Below are 17,933 nucleotides of genomic sequence, written 5' to 3'. Positions count from 1 at the left end.
CTAATTCCATGTTTCCTAATGATATCTCCTAAAGGTAGCATGTGCAGAGTGGACAGCAGCGGTCCTAGTACTGAGCCTTGTGGTACACCATACTGAACTTTTGACCGATAAGACATCTCTTCATTTACTGCTACAAACTGATAACGGTCAGATAAGTATGATTTAAACCATGCTAATGCAATTCCACTAATGCATGCTAACATAATTTTGGACTCTATTTAAAAGAATGTTGTGGTCGATAGTGTCAAATGCAGCACTAAGATCGAGTAACACTAATAGAGAGATACAACCACGATCCGATGATAAGAGCAAATCATTTGTGACTCTAATGAGAGCTGTCTCAGTGCTATGGTGCGGTCTAAATCCTGACTGGAAATCCTCGCAGATACCATTTCTTTCTAGAAAGGAACATAGTTGTGAGCATAGTTCTAGTATCTTTGACAGAAAATGTAGATTGGAGATCGGCCTGTAATTGACTAATTCTGTAGGATCAAGTTGCGTTTTTTTAACAAGTGGTTTAATCATAGCCAGCTTAAAGGTTTTTGGTACGTATCCTAGAGACAAAGACGAATTAATGATGTTAAGAAGAGGATCTATGACTTCTGGAAGCATCTCTTTCAGTAGTTTAGTCGGTATAGGGTCTAACATTGTTGTTATCGATTTAATGTTGTCGATTTAAATGAATTAACGAGTTTGCAAAATTCTTCCTCTCCTATAGCAACAAATGAATCAAATTTTACCTCGGGGAGACTATAATGCACTCCGTGAAGCGATGCTGTAGTAGACGGTTGCATAGTTATAATTTTGTCCCTAATATTATCAATCATAAAGTCATTACTGCTGTGCTGCCTTGAAACATCTGGGCTTGAAGCTTTATTTTTCATTAGTTTAGCCACGGTTTCAAATAAATACCTAGGGTTTTGTCTATTTTCTTCTAATAGGGTTGAAAAATTAGCAGATCTAGCAGTTTTTAAGGCCTCTCTGTATGCAATCGTGCTCTCTTTCCATGAAATGCGAAATACCTCTAGTTTTGTTTTCTTCCCGTTGCGCTCCATTAGTAGGGCCCTACCAGAGGATCTCAAGCAGCGATTAGGGTCATGGGGAATTAGCAGATCACAGACATAGGCAGGAGCCTGACCATGAAAGGCTTTAAAAACAAGCAGTAAAATCTTAAAATCAATTCTAAAACTCACAGGTAACCAGAATAGGGCAGCAAGGATCAGTGTCATGTGGTCACTTCTCTTAGTCAGTGTTAAAGCCTGGCAGCAGCATTTTGAATCAGCTGCAGTCTTTGGATGTTTTGCCTGCTAATACCAGATAAAGAGCATTACAATAGTCAAGTCTGGAGGCAATAAAAGCATGAATGACCTTTTCTAAATCTGTAGAAGAAAGGAATGACTTGATCATTGTTAACTGTCTCAGTTGTGCAAAGCAGGATTTCACCACATTAGTCACCTGAGCATTACAGGACAGTTCTGAATCAAAGATAACACCGGGTTGCGGTTGCGGCCCTTTTTTCGAACATTATTAAGGCATCCAGACTAGAGGAGAGATTATTGATGCTACTAGTACTGGGGCCACTTGGGGTAGTTATAAGATTTGGAGTCATTCAATTGCAGAATTTTTTTTCGACATCCAATTTTTAATCTCAGTGAAGCAGGACATGATGCAGGATGCATCCGTGGTAGCTTTATCGGGACATACATTTATCGGGAGCATGTCATCTTCATAGCAGTGGAAATCAATGTCATGATAACTATGCATAATTTGACCCAAGGGTAGCATGTAAATGGTAAACAGAAGGGGACCCAAAATAGATCCTTGGGGAGCCCTACAAAATAGAGGAGCATGAGACGAGGAGGCAACTCCAAGCACTACAGAGAAGGACCTGTTCGATAAATATGGAGTAAATCAATCCAAAGCAACATCACTGATACCAAAATAGGTCTTTAGACGGTTAATTAAGATATTATGGTCTATTGCAGGGGTCAAGTAAGTTTGGACAAAATTTCTAACATGCATGCACTGCTTCAAATCAGAAATTTCAATCTGGTTTCCGTTCCCGACACAGCACTGAGACTGCTCTGGTCAAGGTCACCACAATGTGGCTTTTTGTTAAAGACTGTCCTAATACAGGATTTAATACAGAGTAACAGCTCACTACCAATTACAAAAGACACTGTAACAGTTTGTCACAGGCAATTCTAGTTGCATTTTTCTTTTCAGAAGGATACCAACGCGCGGATCACCCGTTGGTATCTAGCATTACAGACTTTTAAGTTCAAGGTTGTCCACAGACGGGGGTGCAGATGGCTGTAGCTGTCTTCCTCTCTAGGAATGGGGAGGAGGGGCTCAGACCAGAGACGGCGGTTGGAGTGTTGTGTGGGTGTGAGTTTGTGTGGGTGTGTGTGGGAGGAGGGCATGGTGAAGAGGAGTCTGCACGGGGAGAGCGAGTGCGGAGACGAGTGGTGAGAAGTGGGTCAAGTGCAAATGATTAACACCTGTTTCTAATTCTAGTAACTGGCGAAGAGACGGGATGAATAGAGCCTGAAGACCTAGAAATAGGAGAGACCCGAAGGACATATTTTATGTTGCTTAAAGGACTAGTTTATGCTTACTGCACAGGTGTCACGTTGTTGGGTGTGGCAAGTTCAAAAGAGTTCACGAATGCAAGCAAATCCAAATAATAGCAGTTTATTCCAGAAGACGAAGGGAACATGCACACATAGTGGTGATACAAACAATACCGGACAACAGACAGAGCACAAGCAGGAACTAAATACACAGAGATAATTAACAAATGACTAGCACCTGTGATGAAGGTGATTGTCCATGGTGACTGATCAGTGGTGGGAAACACAGACAGGGAAACACATGTGAGGAGTGAAACTGTGACATAACGCCCCCTCTCGGTAGGCACGACCTCGCGCCGTAACAGAAGAATAGAGGGAGGGAGGGAGGGATGGAGGGGGTCTATAAGGTGGGCGATGCCGCAGGCAAGGAGCCAGGAGATGGCAAAGGGATGGTGAAGGGATGGCCAAGGGATGGCCAAGGGTAGGCAGAGGAAGCTGGAGGAGGTTCAGGCGGAGGACGGATGACAGGGAGGAGACAGAACTGAAGGGTCCAGGGTGGTGCAGATCATGGTGAGAGCCAATGAAGGGCCTTGGGCAGCGGCGTGATGGAAGGTGCCCAGGCCACAACCAGAGTGGTGCCCCACGGCGGCGGCGACGGAGGGAGGAGCCATGGAGGAATAGTGAAGAGGGCCGCCATGGGGGTGACCGGAGGCGACGACGGCGAGAATGGAGACCACCGCGCAGTCGATGGGCCGAGGTAGTGGAGAGATGGTAAAGATCCCGGTGACCGCGACGGAGCCGGTAGGGCGGAGCAAGCCGTAGCAGAAGGGGTGGAGAACCAGAGAGCAGTGGACGGTTCGCAAGTCCGCAGCAGAGATGAAGCGATGTCTGAACTCGGTGGAGCCGACGTGCAGAGGGAGTCCGGCGAGACTGAATGGCCGATGGTACACGCCGAGGTCGAGGGGTGGAAGGAGCGCAGGTTCGGGAGCCAGGGCAACAGGTTGGGGCAGAGCGTTGCGTACCGAGGCTGCAGACGGAGCTTCTGGCTCTTCAGGAGAAGATGGCTCCCGACAGGTCCGAGGAGGTACCCCGCTACTGAGAGGCATAGGTGGTACCGAGGGACTGAAGGGTGACAGAGATGACTGGGTGGTACAGATGGCTGGAGACTGAAGTCCAGTGCAAAAACCCAAAAAAATATATAGTGTTCAGGATATTTTGGAGAGGTGGTGGGAGAGGAAGGTTGGGCGGGGCTAACAAGACAGGCAGATGAATGACAGGACCGGGATTGACAGGTTCCGGCAAGAGAACAGGGGCTAGACAAAACTCCTCTCTAAACTCAAAATCAAAAGGTGTATTAGCCAGAGACGCACTCTTAGTAGCGGAGGGGTGGGCGGGGCTCACTTCCGAACCCTCGAAGTCCACCAGTACCCCCTCGGCGATGGATGGCTCGGCCGGCTCACACACCTGGTCAGGTGCGCGTTGCTCAGGCTCCATGGCGATGAGGTTCTTGGTCACTCTTATGGGCACGGGCTCATTCATCGCCGCGGTCTCCGTCGCGCTACCTGCGGTGGGGTAAGGTCGACTGTCCTCGCCGTCGGGGTGGTTCTGGCTGGGCACTGGATGGGGAGTAGGGCTGGCAGCATCCTCGACGGTGAACGTAGATCCGCAGGACGCCAGCACCCACTCCACATATGACGCGAAGCTCCCTCGAGTAACCTCCCCGGACAACTGTGCATGTGTGGTAGCGTTGAGTCCGACTCGCAGGAACGTGCAAAGGCAGTCGTCCGTGTTCCTCGTGTTCCTCGAGGGAGCATTCTCCCTGCTCAAGGCACATGAGTCTTACAGCTGGGAAGTCCATGGTGAAAGCAGGGGTGAAAACGGAACAAAAACACTGAACACGAAAACGGGGGAGGAAAAAAAGAAAAATACACAAACGCGTTCTTAGTTGGGTCCGGTATTCTGTCACGATGCTGCATGTGGCAAGTTCAAAAGAGTTCACGAATGCAAGCAAATCCAAATAATAGCAGTTTATTCCAGAAGACGAAGGGAACATGCACACATAGTGGTGATACAAACAATACCGGACAACAGACAGAGCACAAGCAGGAACTAAATACACAGAGATAATTAACAAATGACTAGCACCTGTGATGAAGGTGATTGGTGTCCATGGTGACTGATCAGTGGTGGGAAACACAGACAGGGAAACACATGTGAGGAGTGAAACTGTGACAGCAGGACCGCTATAAGGTTTACTTTTTCTTTTGTTTGAGAGAGAGAAATCAATAAAGAAACTGAGAGCTTGCTGACCTGACTTCTTATTAATTTTTTAATATAATATCATGCACTGGCGTAGCCACGGGTGTGCCAGGGTGTGCCGGATGGTGCCACCCACAGTGGCAGCTGGCACACCTAAAATAGATGCAGAATTCTTTTTAAAAATTTTTATAAAAACGTTTCCTAAACTTGGACTATTGTTGTTTACTTAAAATATTTGTACATTTAAAATGTATTTTAATTTTCAAATTATTATCGTTAAAAAAAATCTTACTTTTTCTTTTGTTTGAGAGAAATCAATAAAGAAACTGAGAGCTTGCTGACCTGACTTCTTTTTAATTTGTGAATATTGTTACAATTGCATTTATTTAATTTCAGCTATGAACCATGAGCATCACTACGGGAAGCATAAAGAGTCTGACTTCACATCTCTGTTTTCAGCTCCTCCCCGACTGCAAGCGGCAACTCTCGCCGATCGGCTACATCCAGCTGCAGCAGATGTCCAACACACCCTTCAGTAGCAATCCCCATGTAAGCCACCTGTCTATAATTTATGAGTAATTCTTGATAAATCTTGTTCATTTGTTTGGTTAGAGTTAGAGCTAAACACTAACTGGACACTGCTCCTCTAGGACTAGAGTTGAAGAGCCCTGGCTTAAGTAAACTAGCATGTTATCTACATGCTCTAGATTCCTGATACTTGTATCGACTGATGGCTAATTATTAATCTTAGCTTTTGCTTGTTATGTCATTCCATACAGATGGTATACAAGTTCTCCTCTGGCCAACGAACCAACAGTGCATGGTTATGATTTAAGCAGCATTACAGGTCAGAGGTCAGATTGGATTGGAACAATTAGAATATTATCCAGTTCATCTGACCGGAGTCATCACGCGTGCATGGAGACGAGTTTGTTGAGGATCAGTGCCGATGGCTGTCATGTCGATTTGTTTACATTTGTGATGTTTCTAAAAATGTAAAATTTTTGTGTACCTGATGATATCACTTTGGTCACGACTTTTGTCACTTACGGCTGATTTTAGTTTTGCTTAAGAAATAAACTGAACTTGAACTTGAACTAAATGTTAATCATTTAGCCAACTATGGTCTCAAGGTCCGGTCAGCATAGTTAAAAAAATCTGTGTTTCTTGAAAGAAACATATAGTTCCTACGAACACTCACATACAGCATTGCAAATTAAGTTGTGTGGTAGGAAGGACACATTTGCGATAATACAGTTTCAGGAAACAGTTGTGACTAGCTAGATGATTTCTTCAGCATGCATTGCACTATGACTAAGCAGCTAGTTACATCGTTGTACGGGAAACGCATCCCTGGCTGACTGCTGTAACCTCGGGATAGAGATTAGACAGATGTTCACCTACTTATACTACGCCCTAAAAGTTTGCAGTCTTTTTGTGAAGAAAAAGTAGATACTTTTGAGTGTGTAGCAGAAGAGTAGACAAGCTTTGGGATATACTATCATGCACTGGCGTGGCCACGGGTGTGCCAGGGTGTGCCGGATGGTGCCACCCACAGTGCCAATAGCCTACACCTAAAATAGATGCAGAATTCTTTTTTAAAAAAATTATAAAAACGTTTCCTAAACTTGGACTATTGTTGTTTACTTAAAATATTTGTACATTTAAAATGTATTTTAATTTTTAAATTATTATCGTTAAAAATAATATCTGCCGACATTCGGACTGCCAAACAATCCGCAAACAGCCGCTGACTGTAATACGGTTGTGCTGTTGAGGCTCGCGCAGCTTCGTGAGGAGAAATGGAAACAAATGAGCGCAGATCACACAAAGAAACTTAATGAACATAGAGCGGTTAAAAAATTAATGTGGAGTTTTTATATTTATAACATATGATATGATACAGTTAAGCAACATCACAGAGACCAAGAGTGCTGAATACCATCACGATTGAAAATATGACACTGATTTCATATGACAGTTCAATAAACAAGTAATTAATATCAAGTCACTTACATTCTAGACACAATATTGACTGTTTTTGTTTTATTTGAGCAGCGAAAATAGTTCCAAACAAACATCCCAAGAACCACAGCGCAGCTCACCGGAAGCATAACATAAGCATTAATGAATGATTCAGCGCTTTTAATGAATCGATTGAGTCAAAGATTCAATGACCCATTAAACAACTGCCGCATTCCTTAACGATTCAGCCGTTTGAACGAATCATTTGAAGAAATGACTCAATAACTCACTCATTAAGACGGTCATCTGCCGCCCCTTACTGGTGGTTTAGTTTCATGTTTAAAAGTAGGCTGTAATTCTTTCCAATATGTCATATTTGTATCTTCAAAAAATATTTAAAACAATCTCATAACATTATTTAATGCAGTTGTAATTTTTCAGTGTAAATTAATTAATTTTATTGGTAACAGCATTGTGTCTTTTTATTCAATTGAATTTATTGATCAAATCTAAGAATTTAAAATGAAAGATGAAGCATACATTTAAACCGATTTCTGGATTTTAACGTGGACAAGAGAATGGCCGATTTACTTGTTCGAAGGACAAGCACATGTAAAGCCTTAATGTTGAGCCCTGAGTTATATTTTATATACTGTAGGCCTAGTATTATGTTTATGTGGCAAGCCAGTTTTACACATCAGCCCAGTCTATTCTGTAAAGTTAGTGATAAGCCGGGTCCGAGTTTTTTTGCACATTCATTTGACAATAAATGTGGCACACCCAATTGTTCTTATGCACACCCAGAGACGCTTTTCTGGCTACGATAGTGCTATCATGTCATACGGTCTTTAATAGTTGCTCTCTGTCACATCCTGTCACGCAAACTGACCTGTCAATCATCTTGTCAAAGATCTTATAAAGTTTTTTATCAGATTAAAGTTTGATTAGTCACTCAAACCTTTATCGAAACCTCTCACTTTAGGTCACGCATGTTTTGTCGTTTTTTAACACTTTTTACTTGTGTTTGTAGTTCCTCCTCCAAAACGCAATGGGTTGTGGGTAATATTAGCTTTTAGAGTGAGCACGTATTCACACTTTGAAAATCCACCGGAAATAGTAGACCATCCGGGGACTTCTTGCACACTCTTTTCAACATACTATGCTTTTGGACACACTTATTTGAATCTCACATACTGTTTAGGATGGATAGTAGGACATTGAGATGCAGAGAGAGATGCTTATGTAAGCATAAATGCCATTAATCTTACGGTGTAATAAGTACATTGAATGTAATGGGAAGTTTGAAAAGAGTGGAAATGACTTTCTAAGGGGTTTCTCAAGTTGTTGTTTTTTTGTAGGCATCTTTATAATTTAAACTAAATTATCTCCAAAACTCAAAATGGCCCTTTTTTGTTGGATGCACCATAATGACATTTCATAAAATGACCATCATTAGACAACAACATTAATTTATGTATTATGATGGAAATGCGTTGGAATTTTGTTCATTAAATACAAAACCTATGGACTCATGCCAAGTATTATATTAAAGTTCAAAACTTTGAGTGATTTTAAAATAACCTTTATAGGTTATTTCAAAATCACTCAAAGTTTTGAACTTTAATATAGAACTTTAATATAGAGATTTATGTGGCAAGGGCCACATAAATCGATGAGGGGAGTATTTTAATGTGAATATAATGAATGCATTACATGCATATTTTCATGAGTGTATTTTAAATAAATTTAATGTACGCAAAAGCAATCTCTTTATCATACAGGCCTACACACACATACACATTTTGAGTTTTCATGTTTTATTATGTCTATGGGACATTCCATAAACCTAATGGTTTTATTCTGTACAAACTGTATTCTCTCCCCTTACACTACCCCTTTTGGACATTTTGTCACCATAATGTAGGGTTTACCAGCACACACACACACACACACACACACACACACACACACACACACACACACACACACACACACACGCACACACGCACGCACGCACGCACGCGCACACACACACGAACACACACACGCACGCACGCACGCGCGCACACACACACACACACACACACACACACACACACACACACACACACACACACAAATAAATAGGTGTCTGTACTGTAGAGCTGCGGTGTCTTCTTACAGATGTGTTCTGGATAAATCAGAGATGGCTGAGGGCAAACAGACAGAGACCACCTCTCTGCTTTTAAGTTACACACAAGACAGAACCAGTTTCTAAATATCACAATGAATTAAAATCTTTTTTTTTTCTTCTTTTTTTTAAAATAAGACAGCAACGTCATTCACATTCTGGGTATTCTGGATTAATTGGCTTTTGCCTTTCGGTGATGGAAAGGAGAAATTATTTTAATGATTATTAGTTGCATAATATATTCAGATCATGCTTGTTTTGTAGTGAATATTGATAGGCTGTTGTGTGTAACGTGGGGATCAGGTGCTGGATACGCCTCCTCTACCAGGGTTCACCAGTTTAAACACATCTGCTTCAAAGTGGACAAGGTTACACATACATCAGTTTGACTAGTCACTTTGTGCATTTATCATACACACCTGTATATATCGTACACAGAATAAATATGCATCGCTCACAAATGGAACTTACACAAAATCCTCTGGAGAAGATCTGGGTGCCGTGGATGAGCAGCCGGCTGAGACAGAGAAGAGGCTGTAAGTCAGACATCTAAAGAAACATCTCTCTCAATCTTTGTTGAATTCATTTCCTGTTATCATTGTAAAGCTGCTTTGAGACAAGAGCTATATAGATAACGGTGACTTGACTTGACTCTGTCTCATCCTTCACTCTATTTCTGTGTTCTTGCCATCAGGTTATAAAAGTATAAGTTAGTGGGCATCTTTTTTTATTCATTATGCTGTTAGAATATCAGCAAACTGGACCAATTATCAAAAAACCTCCATAAACTCTTTTTCATAAAACCTATTAAAAAAATATTAGAGTTAGTATGTAATAGATAGATAAAAAAGCATATTGCATAGTGAAAAAGCTTTAAAATAAAATCATACAGAGAATATTTCCTATTACTTTTTCTAATACTTTTGTTATGTGAGTAATTGTGATAAAAATAAGTTTTGTGGTTTGATCACTTTGACAGTGTATGATGGTTTGTGTCCTCGGGGCTATTCACCTCACTGGAGTTCAGTTCATTGCCATTTAAACACACACACACACACACACACACACACACGCACGCACGCGCACGCACACGCACACGCACACGCACACGCACACACACACGCACACACACACACACGCACACGCACGCACACGCACACACACGCACAAGCACACGCACACAAACACACACGCACACGCACACACACACACACACACACACGCGCGCGACTGATATATGAGACACTACTGTTTCTTTACTAAATTGAATAACTTCACTAATTAACAATGAAATGAGTGGGAGTGTAAACATGCTTATTCTAAAACCATATCAAATGATGCGTCAGTTTGAAATGAATTGTTAGATTAATATAATGTGTATGAAACTATCATGGGATTTATTTATTTAATTAGACATACTGTGTGTGCTTGTTTCAGCATCAGTTCCGCAGTTCACCAACTCTCCCACCATGATTGTGATGGTCGGTCTGCCTGCCCGTGGAAAGACCTACATCTCTAAGAAACTCACACGCTACCTCAACTGGATTGGCGTTCCCACCAAGGGTGAGATTTATTTTTCATGGAAACATGATACAAACATTTCAATTTAGCAAAGTAACAGGTAGAAGCACAACATTTTCTTGATTTTTCTTGATTGCTTAAACAAGTTTCTTGAAATTATGCTTTCTTTTCTCAGAGCTCTAAACACAAATCCTTAACTTCTCTCCTAATTCCCCAAACTTCCTATTTTCAGATCAAAATGAAGCTCTCCACTCAAAACCATTCAATTTTGCTGAAAAAGCAAACTTTCCCCTCAGACATTACACACAAGCACTCAAAAAAGTAATAAGTTGTTTTGCTTGTGGTTCCCTTTCAGTCAGCCACGTTCGACGTCATGTCAGAAGCAGAGTGACCACCTGGCTATTGCTCTGTTGCAGGTCAGCAGACCTGATTTTGCGGGACAATGCGGGTCACGAGGGAGAGAACTTAGCCTACTATTATTATACTAGGTGAATAAATATTGATTTTATATTAGATGTCTTCTTGCAGTGATGTTAACATGCTTTAAATTGCTAATAGGCTTTATAAAAATGTTAATGACGGCGCTGACCGGTGCTGTGAACGTCACTAATAATATAAAACCCATTTTAACTGCACAGGTCTATTCAATCTAAATAATTAAGTGAAAATAATAATCCAATCGCTAAAAAGCACATTTGCAAATAAACAAATAAATTCCATTAGGAAAGACTAGAAAGATTAAATGCGTTCTTACCGGATTCAGTGCATATTTTTTTTTGTCTGATCTGGCAGCTTCGAATAGGGCCTTCTCATTCATTATGTTATCCTTATTATACGAACAAAGGTGCTTTTTCTTCTCGGGAGCTCCAGATAGATCCATTTTCTGTTGCATTTTTTTTTGTCTGTATGTGTGTGTGTGAGTGGGGGGGGGGGGGGGGGGGGGGGGGGTTAACCAATAATAACGGCTGCGCATGTTTAGTGTTTTCTTATCAACATTGTAAATTGAAGACGATGAAATAAAATGATGCAGACAAAATTAAAATATGGGACACTGCTTATGACTTGCGGGACGCGGGACAAAGCTTCAAAATGCGGGACAGGTGGTCACCCTAGTATGAAGGGAACTGACGAATAGCTCAATCAACTTCGAGTGGTAAAAAAAACAAGCAAATGGACATCGGCGAGTGCGATTTGCATGTGAACCTCTCCCCGTTAGACAGGTCTATAAGGAAGCATGCTTTAACCACTCATTCGAGCTTTCGCTTTGGAGCCGAGCGTTTCTCACAATTCTGCTCAGCAATCATCGGTCAATTGTGTACAACAAACTAGGTATAAGCTCTACAGTGAGTGTTTGTGTGTAACGACTCGTCAGCGGTGGTCGCTTCTGAAAAAGCTTTCTCTGCATACAGTTCTCCTAAAATAGTATTTTGCACGCTGCAGACTTCCTGAAGTTGGTCTTGCACGCTGTGCAGAAACTATTCCCCTGTGCGCTTCAGCACTAAGAGAGAGTTTTTTCCCTAAAAGAGCAAGCGGACAGCGAGTGTCTTTTTAAATGCGCCTCTCTCTCCATGCATTTCTGGATGCGGTTGTTTCCTGTGCTCATCTGATGGCCACGATTGCTGTCACACATGCATGGGCATAAGCTGAGATGGCGTTCGGTTCTTGGGTGGCCGTCATGAGAACGATGGTCGCCACGTTAGCACGCTGGTCGCAACTAGCCTTTCTCGTAAAGGCTTGAGTCCCCTTGTTGCCCAGCTGCTGCTTGTATGTAAAAGCACAGATGTGGGTCTGCTCAACATTTTGGGAGATTGAGGATTACAGTAAGAGCTCTTCTGCCTGGATCTCCCACTCCTCAGTGTGTCGTGGGCCTTTGAGCCGCCGGCTGACAGCACGGGTTGTCCCGCTCTGGATGAGGATCAGATGTTGATAGCTCTCTCACTATCTTCGATGGTGGGGTATTCAGGGGTTTGTGGGAATTCCCCAGCTAGAGTGTGCAATTGAAATAAAAAAATATATAATAATAAAACAAAAATCGTAAATATTTTTAAAATAAATTGTAAAACTTATGCTATCAAAGTGCTGCTGTCTGCGGGGGGGTCATCCGCAACTCCCATGCAGCACCTTTGAGACAACAGCAGCTCTGGCTGCTAAGCTTACAGTGCCGCTGGACAGGTCTCCATCGCCCTGCAAGTCTAATACTTCCATTTGCAAGGTGGTCTTTTCGGCGACGTTGTCGAAGACTGTGCCTGGCATTTCTTGGCAGTCTAGAAGCAGGCTGAGGCAATCAAGAACCAGCTCGAACGCAACCTCTGATAACAGGCCGTCACATGCTGCCCCTCAGCTTGCTTTTGCCAAGAGCGACCGTTCCCCTGCAACCAAAAAAAGCTCCAGCATGGCTAGCTTAGCCGCGATGTCGAGCCCCCCTGCTGAAGACGGCCCGGTAAGTGTTGCATCGCACACTCGGTCCCACTCCTGAATGCCATGCCTTCTGGGTCAGGCCCCTGTGCTTCCCCACTGCGGGTACGTCTGTAGTCCCACTGGTTTCACTCACGTGGTGTCTGCGAGCCTGGCTAGTGCTTCCCAGCCCATCTCGCTGACTCACTCGATCGGCTATGCGATTCGGTTCCCCCAGGGCATCCCCTCAGTACAGGGGTGTCCGGTTTACCTCAGTGGCAGACAGGGATGCTCCTGTCCTGCGTGTGGAGATCACAGTCCTAATGGCAAAAGACGCAATAGAGCTGGTTCCTCTAGCCGATATGAGGTCAGGGTTTTACAAGAAAGGTGGTGGGATACGAGCGATCTTGGATCTGTGTGTTTTGAATCGAGCCTTCACTAGCTTCCGTTCAAGAGGCGAACACAGAGATGTATTTTCGAGTGCGTTCGCCCCCAAGATCGGGTTTACAGCGATCGACCTGAAGGAAGCGTAATTTCATGTCTCGATTCTCCCTCGACACAGACCATTCCTACGCTTTGCGTTCAAGGGACGGGCATATAAGTACAAGGTCTTCCCCTTCAGACTGTCCATGTCGCCCCATGTCTTCTGAAAGGTCGCAGAGCTTTTCCGCTCTAAGGGAGGTGGGGATTCACATTCTCAACTATCTCAATGCCTGGCTCATCCTGGCCCACTCGCAAGATCAGTTGTGCGAACACAGGGACCTGGGGCACAGGCATCTCAGCCATCTGGGGTTCTGGACAACTGGGAAAAGAGCAAACTCTCCCCCGGCCAGAGGATCTCTTTTCTCTGTATGGAGTAGGACTCAGTCAACATGACAGCACGTGTCACGAGCAAGCGTGCTCAGTCAGTGGTAAACTGGTTGAATTCGTTCAAGGATAGGACAGCGGTTCCAATCAAACTGTTTCAGAGGCCTTTCCATTTGGAGTAGGCATGTTTTCCCAGTGCTATCCAATAGTATCACTGTATGGGGTAAGATAGAACAGCAGTGTCCAATTTTGGAGAGGCTGATGGCATTTATTCCTTTGAAATTTGGTGATTGTAATGCGTGTAATTTGCACGGGGGTTACGGGGGTCATGACCCCCTCAAAAATCAGATCTAGCTAATATAATACCCCCCCCCCGCCACCCCCCAATATCATCACATCAGTCATATTGAAATAAATTTGAAATATTCCGAATTAATACTTTTGTTTGTTTTCTTTATTAAATTCATTTGCCAGCAAGAAAGATAGTATCATATTTTAAATAATCTGTAATGTATCACCGCCCCGACTACTTGGTATTACCCTATTTTGCGCGGTCGCTGGGATGAATGGTTGGAGAAAGCTGACGGTGCATGCTAAACGGATGGAAAAGATGAAAAGGACACTAAAAGGCAGCCAGACAACGATTTTTCATTGTTGATCGACACCAGCCAAAAAGAGGAAAAATCCTGACCAAACGGAGGTACCCCATTCAATGGGGCCCATTGCTAAGTTAGCTGTTAAGTTAGCTCAGCGTTGGCGCGGCCCACTAGAGACAATACAAGTGGGGCGCGACAAACAGGTTTTGTGCCCATCTTTTTAATTTCTTTATTTATTGACCATACACTCAAAACAAACAAAAAAGACACATTTAAATGTAAGCCTTACTTAACCTTTACACACGTAAGTTTAAAAGTTTTTCAAGGCGACCGTTATTGATCGTAGTTTCACTTTATGGTTCCCATGGAGACGCGTCATTCATTGCTTTGTAACGATCGCGTTAGTTGAGCTGTATGCGCAACGTATTTTAGGTATCTTATTAAAATACCTAAAAAAAATACGTACATTATTAGGAATTTAACGTTACCACCTCCGGCTCAATTTGAGATTATTAGTGAGTGTGTGCACAGTTCATTTCTTTTATCTGAATGGTATGTGTGTTAAGTTGCAGCCTAATATGTTGTAACATACCTTACAGATAGGCCTTCTTTTGTATTTAACGTTAGATGCTTTTGTTTAGATTTTGTTAGTGGATGGTGAGTTTTGGCGATGCCCACCAATATGTGAAATCTGTTCAGAATAAAGGTGCAAGCTGCACTCCAGTGTGCCACCCTGTATTGTATTGTGTAATGCATTGAGAGTTGAATTGTGCATAATACATTTTCTGGATGTAGGTGCATGTAGCAGTGATGCAATTGATTAATTTTTAAGTTCTTGGGTTTTTTTTCACAAGATATTGAACACACACAAAAAAAAACAATTCAGTGGAAGCTGCCACTGCTGGCTAGTGTTTAAACACTTACTTTAACTACTGTGTCATTATGGCATAAATAGTAGGGATGAGCGAGTACAGCATTATCTGTATCTGTATCTGTATCTGTTAACCATATGAATTATCTGTATCTGTATCTGTACTCGGACTGGGCGGGGCCTAAACCGGAAGTGGGTGGGATTTAGCCCGGAAGTGGGTTGGGTTGTCTTGAAATGGGCGGGGCTTTAACGGGTATGTTATTTTAAGCATGCAATTGATATGGGTTGATCAGAAATTGTTATATTTATTGCTGACTAGAAAACTATATTTACATGACCGCATCAGCATTGAGCTTTAGATCAATGTTTTTTTTGATCACGATAACAAACGAACTATATACAGAACAAGTTTTGCAATAATGAATACAACACATGTGGTTGTAATTATTAAGTAAAATGTAATGAACAAGAGTTTTCATACTCAACATAACTTTCTTTTTTTACCTTTTAATTTTTTTATAAGTGTGATTTTTTTTTTGTTCTTTTTTTTATTTTTTATTTCCACACCAGGTGTGTGTGTGTGTGAGTAAGAGAGAGAGAGAGAGAGAGAGAGAGAGAGAGAGAGAGAGAGAGAGAGAGAGAGAGAGAGGGGGGGGGGGGGGGGGGCGTCGGGGGACTGTGTTCTACGAATCAAATAGTCAGCCGCAACATCTTGGCCCAGCCCCACTGTGGCATCCTGATCATCATCACCAGCCATGAACTGATCAGATTCATCCTCAGATTCCTCACCAGCATGCAGTGACCTGATGATGGAGCACAGGCCATGCAGGAGGGGGATCACCTCAGAGATGGAGGCGCTGTGTTTTGAGAGCGCCCGTGTGACCTCCTCAAAAGGAATAAGAACAGTGAGCATGTCTGATGCTAACCCCCACTCATTTGGATAGATGATTGTTGGAGCTTTACCCATGTTAGACTCCTGTGTCATAATCTGCACTGCCCTGCGCTGCTCCACCAGCCGCTGGAGCATGTAGAACGTATAGTTCCACCTTGTTTTTACATCTGTTATGAGCGTGTGCTGGGGGAGGTTCAACTGTGTTTGCAGCTCATGTAGTCTGTTGCTGGCTTTGCTTGAGCGATGAACATGGCCAGATATGCTCCTGGCTTTGGAGAGAAGGGATGTCACAACCCTGTCCTTCTCCAGTGCTTTGATCACCACCAAGTGAAGCGTATGGGACACGCAACGGATGTGCCCATATTCAGTCAAAGCTTTCACCATGTTCGCTGCATTATCTGAAACAACAAACCGTATTGTGACAGACTGACCAACAGACTCTTCCCACTCTCTCATCTTTTCCTTAAGGCAGCACAGAATGTTGTTTGATGTGTGCTCAATGTCCAGCACACCAACATTTAGCAGCCCTGCTTTCCTCTGTACTGAAGCTTCCCCTACACGTTCACACCAGTGCCCAGTAAGACAGAGATATGCATGTGCGTTGTGATTGCTGGTCCAGAGATCTGTAGTGAGGTTGATGACACCTCCTTCAGCTGCCTTCAGTGACTGGACCAACTCCCCTCTCATTGCCTCATACAGCTCAGGCACTACAGTTCGACTGAAATAGTGCCTCGATGGGATCTTATACTTGGGCTCTAAAAAGCCAACAAGTGTCTTGAAGCCTCTCCTCTCCACCACAGAGAAAGGTTCAAGATCAGTGCAGATCATTTTACCAATCATCTCTGTAATATGTTTTGACCGGGGATGGTTTGCTGAGAATGGCTGCTTTGCTGCAAATGCAGTGAGTATTGTTGAAGAGGAAGATGAATGTGAGCCCTTAGCAGCACCCAGCTGAACACCAGTGACCCAAGAAGGAAGAGGAGAGGAGGAGGAGGTGCCTGATACAGTGGGTTTTCTCATGTGATGAACATATAGCAGATAGTTATGTAGAGATGTTGTGTTGTAATGTTTTGCATCTCTACCTCTGCTTAGCTTGGACTTGCATAGCTTGCAAATGGCTTTGGAGGGATCATTTTCAGATACAGTGAAAGAGTTCCATACTGCAGAAGTCCTCTTGATCTTTGGTGGAGGAGGACCTCCATCCCCAGATGCAATATTGGTCTCAGTGGGGGAAAGGTGGGTGCTACAGTCACTGTTTTCATTGTCACTGATTTGACCCTCACTGTCCTGCAAGGTTAAGCAAACTCTGACTGGTGGTGCAGTGTTAGCTGAAGTACTCTCTGTATCACTCATTATTCTGTATCACTGATAATGAGAGAGGGAGAAAGAGGGAGAGAGATAGAGAGAGGGAGAGAGAGGGGGGGGGGGGGTGTTTGTGTGTGTGTGTGTTTGTGTGTGTATCTTAATTTGTAATATTATTCATTTATACCACAACTACCTTTATTTTTTTATATAAAATACAGCAAGATGTCAGACACTCAGTGCGTAAAGTCCAAAAAAAACCAGACAGTTTAAAAAAGCCAGCAGACGGTTTAAAAAAAAAAACTCCGATGGCCGGCAGAGAGGGAGAGAGTGTGTGTGTGTAGCTAATTATTAATTTGTAATATAGTTTACTTTATTAGTTTTATACCACTACTTCCTTTATTTTTTTATGAAATACAGCAAGACAGTGTCACACACTCAATGCGTGAAGTAATAAAACTGGTTAGAGCAAGCTGAGCTGACGGTTTAAAAAAGAAAAAAAAAATCTCTAACAGGCAGAGACGCGAGTCGCATTCTACCAAGCACCACGTCTGAACAAACCCCACGTTTACCAGAACTCTAC

General features: G+C 42.9%; 1 protein-coding gene across 3 annotated transcripts in view; it reads left to right on the top strand.

Moving 5' to 3' along the window:
- The window catches only part of LOC143724587 (6-phosphofructo-2-kinase/fructose-2,6-bisphosphatase-like), a 219,254-nt gene that overhangs the window by 150,407 nt on the left and 50,914 nt on the right, over positions 1 to 17,933 (top strand). Inside the window, exons 1-2 of one of the 3 annotated variants that reach the window (XM_077217754.1) lie at positions 9,314 to 9,503; positions 10,405 to 10,530. The exons of 1 other annotated variant lie outside the window; for it this stretch is intronic. In XM_077217754.1, the coding sequence (XP_077073869.1) occupies positions 9,413 to 9,503; positions 10,405 to 10,530 (217 nt within the window). In that variant the 5' untranslated portion in view covers positions 9,314 to 9,412. Of the gene's footprint in view, positions 1 to 9,313; positions 9,504 to 10,404; positions 10,531 to 13,128; positions 14,390 to 17,933 lie in introns of those variants that run through there. One more of the 3 variants, XM_077217755.1, reaches the window with a different exon arrangement.

Source organism: Siphateles boraxobius, unplaced genomic scaffold (genome assembly GCF_051911475.1).
Source record: "Siphateles boraxobius isolate OS27281-9 unplaced genomic scaffold, OSU_SipBor_1 76, whole genome shotgun sequence".
Classification (NCBI taxonomy): Eukaryota; Metazoa; Chordata; class Actinopteri; order Cypriniformes; family Leuciscidae; genus Siphateles; species Siphateles boraxobius.
The sequence above is the reverse complement of the archived record's forward strand: the minus strand, read 5'-3'. Positions and strand labels throughout refer to the sequence as shown.